Source organism: Pinus tabuliformis, chromosome 4_1 (genome assembly GCF_031772625.1).
Source record: "Pinus tabuliformis cultivar Carrire ecotype Pingquan chromosome 4_1, CPIR1, whole genome shotgun sequence".
Lineage (NCBI taxonomy): Eukaryota > Viridiplantae > Streptophyta > Pinopsida > Pinales > Pinaceae > Pinus > Pinus tabuliformis.
In genome coordinates this window covers 841,372,460-841,384,521 of record NC_142303.1, presented here as the reverse complement: position 1 = coordinate 841,384,521, position 12,062 = coordinate 841,372,460, and the positions used below count along the sequence as shown (strand labels likewise).

At 38.3% G+C, this 12,062-nt stretch overlaps 1 protein-coding gene across 5 annotated transcripts in view; it reads right to left on the bottom strand.

Moving 5' to 3' along the window:
* Positions 1 to 12,062, bottom strand: part of LOC149178836 (zinc ion binding protein) — a 496,683-nt gene that overhangs the window by 91,174 nt on the left and 393,447 nt on the right. For all 5 annotated transcript variants that reach the window (XM_089420459.1, XM_089420458.1, XM_089420457.1 and 2 more), the window contains one exon: positions 4,184 to 4,411. In XM_089420459.1, coding sequence (XP_089276585.1) covers positions 4,184 to 4,411 — 228 coding nt within the window. The remainder of the gene's footprint in view (positions 1 to 4,183; positions 4,412 to 12,062) is intronic.

Genomic DNA, 12,062 nt, shown 5'->3' with positions numbered 1-12,062 from the left:
GCTGCTGCTAGGCTGGCCTACGCACTCCCTATTGGAGTTAGTAGATCTACTCCTCTCTACTACTGCTCAACAATTGAGAAATCGAATTCCCTGGCTAGGAATTCTCTAAGGAAGAAATTCCCTCAAAAAGTGTCTCCTTCCTTCTTCTGCCACAGCAACTACTGCATAAAACTACGTCTCACCTAGATACTACTTTGCGCTAAAGCTTCTGTTGCACTGCTCCCTCTGCCACTAACAAATCTTGATCTAGAAATCTTACTTCTTTGTCAACTCACTCAGAAAGAGATCTTCCTTGAGAATCTTGCCTCCTGGCCTGGACTACCCAATCCCTCTAGGGATTCAATCTGCTACCTATGTAGCACTTCGATCTCCCTCCTTCTCTTCAATGCCCGACTCTTTCGGTTTGCTCTCTTGCTTCACCTATGCTCTGATACCATGTGAAAATTCGGAATCCCCGAATCTCTACTGCAACAACTGATTATATTTCTCCTACTGAATCAAGTTATTTACAGTATTATATGGTAAACATCGAAATAAATACAATTGCAGCCTTCACATGAGCAAGAAAGAAATAGCACACATAAGTGACATCGTTGTTTTTGGACAAATGTCCCCAGAAAAACCCAATGTCGGAAAACCAGTGTAGTAGTTGAGGGTTTGAATTATTATGCAGTAATTTCTGAGTACAATTCTTCGGATGCCCAAATTGGCAATCCTATACAGAGATCTAACCAGACAAAAAGATAGTGAGATGATCTCACCCTGTCACTCGGAAATTTGGCACTGATCTGTGATGGAGATGAGCCTCTGCATTGTCTCTACATAGTACTACGTCACACCCATGTAGTTATTGCATCACTATTGCTAGGACTGCGCTGCACCTCCTCTCGATCCTATTCTCGTTGGAAACTTCGGCCCTCTGGCCTCCCAGTCTCACACCCTGGCTCCGACACTAGATCCCGACTGTTCCCCAACAGAAATACGGACTCCCTCTGAAGCTTTGCGCTGCCACAACGTAGCTCTATGTTGCCTCTGCGTGGCCCAACGTTGCCTCTCCAGACTACTCTCTGTCATCTCTGCCTTGCACTCTCTGATCAGGAAAACTTCCTCCAGAAAATTATCCCTGCCCCTCATTGCAAGAAATCTCCTCGATCACCTTCTCCGGCAACTGTTGCGCTGCTCTCTTGAGAAAATCGATCTCTGATCTCTCACCCGATGTATTTTCCAAATGCCCATCAAGCCTCTTCTTATAATCCTCTCGTTGATCAATCAACGGCCCATATTAGATTCTAATCAATAGCTCATATCATTTTGGCTTGATCCTCTTCTTCTTCTAGAAGTTTCAGCGCCAGTTTAATTAATACCCTTTAATTATTTTAATTTCCTTAGAGTTAGGCGTCCATTAAAAATAATTGATTATTTTAATAAACTGTCTCCGGGTGGAATTTCCCAAAACAATTTCTGGGTATTCTGGAATACATGTGTCCTAGCCTCCCTGCAAATTTTGATGCTTAGAGCACATCTGATGCTACTAGAAATCATCATTGGAGGGGTTTCTCTATATAAAGAAGCTATCTAGCTTCTATTTTCACAAATGATCTTTGGATGGAGTAATTTTCTATTGATATATTGAGTTTCTTCTCTTTTGGAATTAATTTCTCATAACATAAATACTTGTGGGGTTCAATTCATGGTGTTCTTCTATCTGTTGATCTGTGGTACGTGCTAGTTCATGTGTTTATAGTATATACTCTATATTGTGCTGAATATTACAATTGTTATTTCAGTTGTCCCTGATAAGAACATTCTATTGGTACGAGTTATCTTAGGTGATCTGATTCACTATATGATCTAACAGTTTATTTTAAGATTGAATAGAGATTTACAAGTACGCTAGCCCTTGGGCTCCAAGTTCACAAATTGTGGGGAAGGGTCGACCTTGTTTGAGCTTTAGGCTTTCATTGTGACATTATTTTGCAGGAGGGTTTTGGCCGGTTATATTTTTCAAAATTATTCATCCATGAAATTTATTTTAAAAATTCTCAAAATTTTTATTTGATCTTGGGCTACAAAGATTTAATTTGCTAATGAGAGCTAATAATTTAATTTTGTAAATATTGTAAATATTTGTAAATTAAATCTAACCCTTGTTTCAATTTTGCAGCACTTCAGTTTTTGAGGGATTTTTTATTTTTATATATATTGGGGTTTTGGGGATTCTTTCTATTCATTTGTGCAGGTGAATTTTCAAGCTATCAAAGGAAATCAAAATTTGTGGAGGAACTAGCCCTAAGGGTAGGGTTTTAAGGGTTTCACTCCTCCAAGTGAGACATCCAACCTCTTGAGGAAAATTGTAGGGTTTCTTGAGGCAGATCTAGGCCAAGGAAGGCAAGATCTAGCCTCTATACCTCCTCCAACCTCAACACTCAAGCAAGAAAGGAAGACGCTGGCTTTAAAGAGGTGAATTTTGGCATTTTGAGGTGATTTTTAGATGTTTTGGGTAAACATTTTTGGTATTGCAAGGGTCCGAAATCTTTTTAAGGTTTATAAGGCATAGCCACAGCCTTATTTGCTTCATCCAAGTGAACTGCAACCCTTTTTCCTCCTACATATCAGACCTAGAGGGCCTTTCCCTTGAACAAAAACCCTATAGGGCCTCCTCTTTTGCCCCTGCCGCAGGCCATTAGCCTTATAACCATTGAGCCACAGGCCTAGGGCCTCTTCCCTAGCCTTGCCGTGGTATAAATTCTAATCATATGCTTGACTACGGTATAAAAGTTGTTGACAGTCATCTCATTACTTTGGGCATTCACTCCTTACATCTTGAACAACTGTTTTCTAGTGTGGTTGGGTGTTTTTCTTACTGCTGTCATCATCATCTTCTTGGCTGCCATCCCTTGCATCTCATTGCATTCTTGCACTCTTGCATAAGCATTTCATAGTTTGCACCCTCATCTAATTGACAAATATAAATAAGAACATAAGTGCTCTAAAGGATAAATTGAATTGGTAATTGTTGGATATGATTGGCTTATTGTTCTAAAGAATGATATTGTTGATGAATGATCTCTTTCTCATGAACATTGGAAGACATTAATGCATTGTGTTGAGGAGAGCTAGCATCCATTGTGACATTGGTTTCTAAAGGAATATCTCGCTTATCATTGCTAGAGAAATTGGTTATTGGACTAATAGTTTCAGTGTTTCTCTTTATTGTTACAAGTGGTTTCATTGCTATTGTAATAATTAGCATTTCTTGGTGACAAGTGTACTAACTAGTTTCTTGCAAGTGGGTCTCACATCTAAGTTTATTGATCTTGCAAATCAACTCACTCTCTTAAAGCACTTAATTGATCATCTTAATTGTGATAAGAGTATTCTAGAGATTGTCTAAGGAATTGCTAATTGTGTTAAGAAGCATTGGACTTGTTATCTCAATCTCAATATACTTTTGAGAAGCAGTTTAACCCTTTATAACACAAATTTGGGACACTTTCCTCCTAAATCAAGAAATCGATTGCACTTTTGTGATTGTATCTTATGCTAACCATGCCCATTGTGAACTGCTTGTGTATTATATGATAGTATTGTAGTTTTAGTCAAATATTTCATGCTAGTACTTAATGCGAAGGCCATTTATGAAGTAGTAAGATCAGTTTCGTAACTGACTCCTAGATGTCACTCTAATCTTGTAAGGTGTCGCACAATTCAATCTCCATTTCTCAAGGAAACGTTTAATTGGGGAAAGCCCTTTCTCCACAAATGTATCAAATCTTATCTTCATGTACCACTTCATTCTCAGGAATAAATGCTTAGTCCTTCATTGAACAATTTGCTTATGTTCTGTTTCATTTTTACTGTTGATATTCTGTTTTATTGACCAATGTGCTCCTTCTCAGAAGAGTATCACTTCACCATTTACCTATGATACATATATCTGTCATTTTATCAACTGAAAAAAAAATGACAACACAGTCTTTGCATAAAGGAAAATCATTCCTTCAAATATTCCATGAGAGCAAGTTAAATAAGATAATGAAAAAAGAGAACAGAAAGTCTGTCCAAAGAAAAGAAGCAGATGAACTTCATGTGCAAGTATGTTGTCATTGGACTGATTCCGCCTATGAGAAAATAGGGACAAATCAAAGAAAGTCATTAAATTAACCAATCAAGCATCAATTACCTTGAAGTCATCTATCAGAGCAAAATCTGGAAAGAATGGTAAAATATCTTCAATCTTTAGTAGGCCATCTGTTTCCTTAAGAAATGCTATTGCCTTACGAATATTCTCCCGTTTTGCCCCCTTCTCCTGCTCAATAACATGCTTGGCAACCATAAGCCAGAGCTTCTTCCGCAGGTCTTCATCGTCTTCAACCTTGTCTGCCTCTGCCATTGCCAACTCTGGGTCCACCTGGGAAGGCATTTCGTCAAAAGAAACATTTCAGATGGTACATTCAATAATATCACCCTCTAAACTCATTGGAAGATTAAAGTAGATATATGCAATACAGAGTCATACTGCATGCTTTCATCTGGATATCTAAATGTCAATACATTAAGTATAGTAGAATGCAAAAGTTCAACACATACTGTTACATTGAAATCAACAGAGGGAAAATGAAATTCAGCAATAATGGCATTCTGAGCGAGTAAAAAAAATGTTGGCGGCAACAGAAGATGAGTTTATGTACATATACACTGGAATTGTTTATGATATAGTGCGACCATTTTACCAAAGGACCGGGCAATGAAGAACATAGTTATTGAGAAAACTAATCCTTGATCCAGTGTCAACATATTGACCAACTATGTAGAAATCATAAGAGTTTATCGGGGATGGCAATGATATAACCCTCTCTCTGGAGGACCAGGGGGCATGTTACTGTTTTCTCAGGGGTACAGGTTCTCAATAATGCACTTATAGAATGTACTGAAGAGAAATTCTAACTTTGCATATGATGAATTAAAACTTAGGTGGGTTCATGGTCTTAGCTAAAGCAGCTGTTGCTTATAATTTGTACTATCTTGTTGAAAGGCAACCTTACGCATCCTGTAGAATTCAACGAGCATACACAATTTTTTTCATTTCCAATAGCCTTAGGATCAGCTAGTCCTGTAAAGGAAACAATTTGTATGGACAGCAATTTTCAGTCAAACTATGTTTGTTTAAGGATTAGACTAATACATAGACTGTGGTTCTGAGCTACATTTGCATGGGATCTACGCTGATGCACAGATTGAATTTAATGTCAGACACATAATTGCAAAAAAACAAAAACAAAAAAACCTTTAATATTATATTTCATATAAGATGAATGTAATGATGAAATGCTTTACAAAGAGAGATGGGTTATGCTTTAAAATTTTATGTCATGAATTTCAGGCTAAGTTGCATGAAACACCGAAATGTCTAGAAGTTTCTGGAACAAGTACGGCTATGTTACCCACCAAAATGGGTAACCCTATATGAGAAAGCTTTTCGCCTATTCTTGACAGCCAGATAGTCAGCCACATAGCCAACAACCCCTGACAACCACCACTAGCTGATGATATTCCATTATATCTCCAACACTTGCATCAGCCATATCCTTCTCACCCATCCGACATGAGCACATGGATGAAGGTGGGCTTCCTCTCAAAAGGTACTTTGGTCATTTTGCAATTGGGTGCTTGTACTTGTTTTTTTTTGAAGCATTTGACACGGATTATAGGGCGATCTAGAAGAAGGATGGGTTTTGACCGTGATCTTGTTCTCTCACCTTTAACAAGGGGTTAATCTTCGATCCTAGCCTAGTGGGTATAGGAGAGGCACTACTTGGGAAGCCTTGATTGAGATAGCGTAGTTTTATCTATCCCTATTTCATACTTAACACTTTCCAACTTACATTACAGGCCCTTATCTCACCTTCATTCTTCAGGTTCAACTAACCATTGATTCTTTGGGATTTGGCACCCATACATCCACATACCTGGGTAGGGCATGGAATCTTTTCACTAGGAGGTTGATGCGGCTAAAAGAAACAGAAAGAGGATACCATGGCCACAAAGAAAAATAAAAAGAAAGAATATCAAAATGCAAAAGATGGCCAGGGACATACAAATTAACACTTGGGAAAAAGCCTAGCATGAGCTCTACCTCACTCATTATGGTCATCACTCGATTCCTGAGAACATGTTGCTCCATTACATCAAAAGAAGGAACCCTTGCATGTCCCAACACCAATGAGCAATAAAATGACTCATCATTAAGGGTTAATACAACTGTTATATCATTCAAAGGAAGCTCTAACCCTTGAGCTATGAATAGTAATACAAAGAAAAAACAAGAAGTAAAAGATGCACAAGAGGGGTGTAAAAACAAAGGCCAAGTTGGTAACTCGTACATCCATGATTGCTCCCTCCTCACATCTATACACTCAAGATGTGGATACCCCCATCAACCGGTCCCTTTGACCATGGCACTTGGCAATGAAGTCTTATCCCCTCCATGATCATCATTATTATTCACTAACACCTATTGATTGAAGGGTGGACTGAGGAAATGTTGCTTCCCATTAGAGGTTGGAAACACCTAATAGGGTTGTCCTTTGGCCACTCCTACCTAGGGAGAAAATACCATTGTGAGTTCAAGGCCCTAATTTTGGAAGGGGGTCCTTATATGAAGTATTAAGTTGCCCATGACTCTCAAGCCTGGTTCACTTAAGTCTTAGATGCAATAATGAATTTTGTCCCTAATGACTAGATTCTTTCACTAGAATCTGTGTTTTGATTGTCAGATGGCTCAACAGCCAATGTCTTGGGCACCTTTCCACAAGTATCTAGGCCATTAGAGAAGCATACTAGCACAAACAAGAGAAGCATTGGGACTATTGGGCCTCCTAGCAGCAACAAGATATCACACATGTATCAGAGAACCCCCTGCACCTAGGACGTTGCACCTCTTTGCATTGGTTTTGATGATTCTTCGGATGACACACATAAACCCAACAAGGCCCTAGACCAACCTTAGCACCAATTGATGGATGCTAGTTGATTCAAGGCCCAAATGAGGATGGTCTCACCTTCAGAGACTAGGAAGGACTAGTAGCACTTGGAAATAAGGCTACTTAAAAGGAGTAGAAGCAAGGAGCGGAAGTGGAAAAGAGAGCAAGGAGCGACAATTTTCAGAAGCTTCCACATCAAGAGAAAATCGGGACCATATTTTTTATAACATATATTTTCATATGTTTTGATGCATATATGTCAACAAAAGCATGTAGAATGATGAACTAGTTATGATAAGCATAAAAACATGGATTAAACCATATAACATCAATCATCTATTACTTATAATCTTCATAACCATAGGTCCACAAATTACAAGTTCTCATTTATATAGCATGTGTAATGTTCCTAATTAGGAAAAACAATGATAAACAAAGCAATAACTAACATACATAAACAAAATTCAGAAATATAAGTAAACACCCATGTGATCACTGAAAAAACACCATCCAGCTGAGCCATTTTATTATATTTTTGGAGCAATAGTATAATTGGTATGGAAGGAGTGCACCTGGGCTTGCCTCAATGGAAAGCTAGACAAACCCATCTTGGAGAATACAATGCCCAGATGATAGAATGAGCTGCCCCAAAAATGCCCTGCACTGCCTAAGAGGAACTGCACTTTCTGCTAGGAAAGAATGGCTGAAAAATCCACCTCGGGTGCTCAGAAAATTCTGCAAAATTAGCCTCCACCTCCCCTCAATAAACCCACCTAAACCCAGAAAGGGTTTGGCCTAGTTCTGACCTCCGAAAATTGACCCCAAATACCATGTCCTCCTCAAACTGGCTGGAAAATATGCCCTGTTTGGAAATTTGCTTAAGCAACCCTCCAAACACTCCAAAATGTTGAATTCTACTCCCTAGATGATTTCTTCAAACTCCCAGTACAACCCAACTCCACAACTCCTTTTCCCAATCTCCCACATGTGACCAGAAACAAGCTCCTGCGTTGGCCTTGGGTATGAAGAATTCGCCCTGCCTTAGTGCAGCAATCTCTGACCCCAAACTCTCCACTCGGCTTGGACTTCCCCCGAAGTTGCTATACTAAATTTCTCTCGACAAATCCCACCCAAAAGATGGCTAAATAAGTGGCATGTTATCCCCTACTGCGTCCTCCTGGAGCATGAAGCTGGATGAATGTAATGGTTGTACGATGCACCTTGAGCTCCACAAATCCTCTAATATGGCACAATTTCATCGTCCTAGGGTGGGACTCGTAGTCCATCGAAAGAAGGGTGTGCTCTCCCCTTAGAAATCTCAGCACTAAACAACATTATGACCCAGCTAAGCAGCTTGAGCAACAAGAGAAATGTTAGATTGGCAAAAGACCCCAATAACTGCTAGGCCCCTTCTATTAATAACTTTTGAGCTGCCTTCCCATGTGGGCCCTGTTGACCACTCGAGTGACACTTGATGATTATATGAAGACTCCACGCCCAAGGATCATCCAGAAGACAGTTGTACCATCATATATCATTAGCCAACAGAGTTTTTTTAACTCTACTTCTATTTTCTCATCATCTTTCTTGTACTGAGATTCCACACCATGTGGAAAATTGTAATAAGTGATACTAGTAATGATGAGTTTCTTGAGTTTGTAACATGCCTAGGATGTTGGGACTCGATCATCAAACGAGTACACCTTGGAGCGTTTTTTTATTTGGTTGATTATCCCTTCTTTTTCAGAGGCAGATAATTTTCTGGGTTTTTCACTAACTTTTTACCCCAAAACCAAGGTGACAGTTTGAAGGTTGAAACCCTAACACATCTTAGTGTCTAGAATCGATGTATATTACCCTACTAGATCACACAAAAAAATTCGTGGAATTTGGTTAGGTCTAGGAAGTCATTTTTTAATTTTTTAGATTTCTCGTAGGTCAAAAATTGTAAATAAAATTGTATTTAAATTGTAATAAGTGTAGTCTAGAGAAGTTGTATGGGATATGAGTAATCAAAATTACACCTTTCACCCTCAAATTTCTACTATGACACACTTTGAGGGGTTAATAATGTGTTTTGGACCCTCAAAACCCATTTTTCCTAAGTTTAGTGGGAAATCAGGCAATTAATTAAGCCAGAAATTAAATAAATGGAGAAAAATAAACATCCACACATGCTAAATGTTGTGAAAATGAGGTGGAAAATTTGGGGGAGTTCAAGTGAAGTCCCAAGGTGATGTGAACTCCTAAAATCAAGGAAAGGACATGTGCTCAAATAAAATCGAATTTTTGGCATTAAATAAGAAAGCTGCTTACTTGGAAATTCGAATTTGTGAAGTTAATGCACATCTGAGAGGATTTTGGAGAATATTTGGTGGAGATTTTGTGGGAAATTGTCCCCACATGGGTTACCACCCATATACACTTGTCATTCCATCATAAAATTCAAATTTGGCACATAAGGAAAGAAGAAAATGATGTCCACTTGCTAGAATTCGATTTTTACACTCGACATTGGAGCTCTGTTCAACAAATTCAAATTTCTCTTTGGGATTGTCACCTCATGTCACTTGTTTAATCACTTCTACATGGGGATTGGATCCAATTCCATTTTTCATTTTCATTCTTCATTGGGATTTGCTCCCAACTCTCTATATAATAGAGCCATGGGCTCTCATTTTGTATCATATAGAACGAGTTGTTTGGCTTCAGAGACTTTGTTGGATTTTGTATTTATTTTTCATATAATTAAAAAAAAAGTCTTTGAGGTTACTAGCTTCTCTTGTGGTGCATTCTTTGGTTGATGAGATATACATGTTTCATTTGATGTTATTGTTCATTTGATTTTACATTGCTATCTAGTTGTTTTTTGTTTGCCTGAGGGCATTATTGTCTAGGGAGGAGAGATTTGCAGCTATCTCAAATCTCCTTTGGACTTGGTATATTTTGCGCTCTTGTTGTAGCTTGTTATTTTCGGTTGAATGACAAGCTCAACTTGGCTTCTATATGCCAAGTCTCTTTTCACTAACAATTGGTTTACAGGCATTTGTGTGTTCAAACGATAGGTTGCCAAGTCTATTGGAATGTGAGGACTTCTTCGGTTGGAATAGTCACCTCCAAGGATATCAAAGATCCCACAAGTTGTTCAAGCCAACAATCTCATAAGACATCAAGAGATTTATTTAAAAGTGTTCTTGGAGGCAATTCAAGTTTGAAGAAAGGGAGCTAAAGCATAAGCTAAGTAACCCTTTTCCATTTGGAAACTCAAGTCCAAGGTTATTTGGGCTTTCCATTTGAAAGCATTTCACTTAATTTTAACCAAAAAACAATTTCATTTCTTAAAGAGAAATACTTTGAAGGCATTGGTTGTTTATGTATTTCATGCTTATCTTATGTGTTTATGGTTATTGCTCATATTAATTTTTCTTATAAATCTTAAAGAAATAATCTATTTAAATCTAACAATTCTCCTAGAAACTCACATCTTTTTTTAACTTAAATTTTCATTAGGGACCACCCCCCTTAGCTAACCTAGGAGATAGCTCAAATGGAGAGAGTCGGGATTAGTGTGACAACACCTTCTCTAAGTTCCCTTCCACCAACCACACCTTGTGGGGTTGAAGGCTTTTCTCACTAACTTGTAGATAAGTGTAGGCGGCAGGGTCAACATTTTTGGCACAGTTGTTGGGTACAAGCTTTCTTGTACCTGGGAAATTGACTAACCTTCTGGTTTTAGCATTTTTGAACTTTACATTTAGATTCTTGCTCAAGCGGCGATTCCACTCAATCCAAATTTTACAAGTCTCTACTAGGAGAAATTCAAGTGGTCTAGTTAGCCCCCCTGTTGATCCTGAAAGGGTTTTTAGAGAGAGGTTGAATAGACTTTCTCATAGTAGAGCTCTTGCTAATCTTGGACAAGAGGCTATTTCTGATATTCATTTGCTTTTCAAGAACAAGTAGAGCCTAACATCATGAATGATCTTTTTGGTCCTTGTGACTTCACTAACATAAATGGCTATCCTCACAATATCCCTGACAAGGCTATTGAAAAGTTGTCTTCCTTTCAAGGTAACACTCCCATTAGTGTTACATCACATCTGAAAAGCTTGAATGTTTGTATCTTTAAATGGTGTAACATTGCTAATTATGAGGATGTGAAGATGAGACTTTTTGTTTTATCTTTAGAAGAGGATGCTCTTGATTAGCTCACTGAGCAACCTGCTAACTCATATATCTCTTTACAAGCCATTCTAACTGCTTTTTTAGATAAGTTTGGAGAGAAGAAGGAAAATAGGCATTTGATCAATGCCATTAGCAATATGAAAAAAAATGAGAACAAAACCATGGAGGAGTTTAACAAGAGATTCAATGGATTAGTAAAAAGAATGCCTGCTACTGTTAAACCTCCTTATGAATTTCTTTTATGCTCATATCTGGATGCTTTTGGTGGACACTGCTTATGAGTTGAGGAGGAAGGAGCCTATTTAGGTGCAACTCAAACTGAAGCCTTAAAAATGGAAAAGGCTAGAAAGCAATAAGAAAAGTCTGAACTTCCCGGTTTCACTAGAGGGCCATAAAAACCGAATGATTCCAAAGGCAAGGCCAAAGAAGAGACTACACATGATCCTATTAAGGAATTAACCCAAATCATCAAGACTATGGAGGCAAATCACACCAGTCAAATGAATGCTATCCAAAATTGATTAGTGGCCATGGAAAGAAATCAAGGTGGGAGATTCCCAAATAGAGGAAATGATATATGGCAAAAGAGAGGACCTCTCAATGACCATAGGCCACCTAATCCACTCGAGTCTACAAGTACAAACTTAGTTGATGATTCCATGCCTTATTGTAGACCTTGTGATGACATACATGATGAACTCACTTGTCCTTATGCAAGAAGGATCCTAGAAAAAAATATGATGGGAACAAGTGAACAAATCAATGTAGTTGGAAAAGAGTATCATTTGTCCTTGGAAAATTGGATGGGAGTTATGGAGAGTAGTCAGAAGGTAAATAAAAAGTCTCCATCCTCCTGTAGTATAAATAATTTTGAAGATTTGGATAGGATCACTAAAT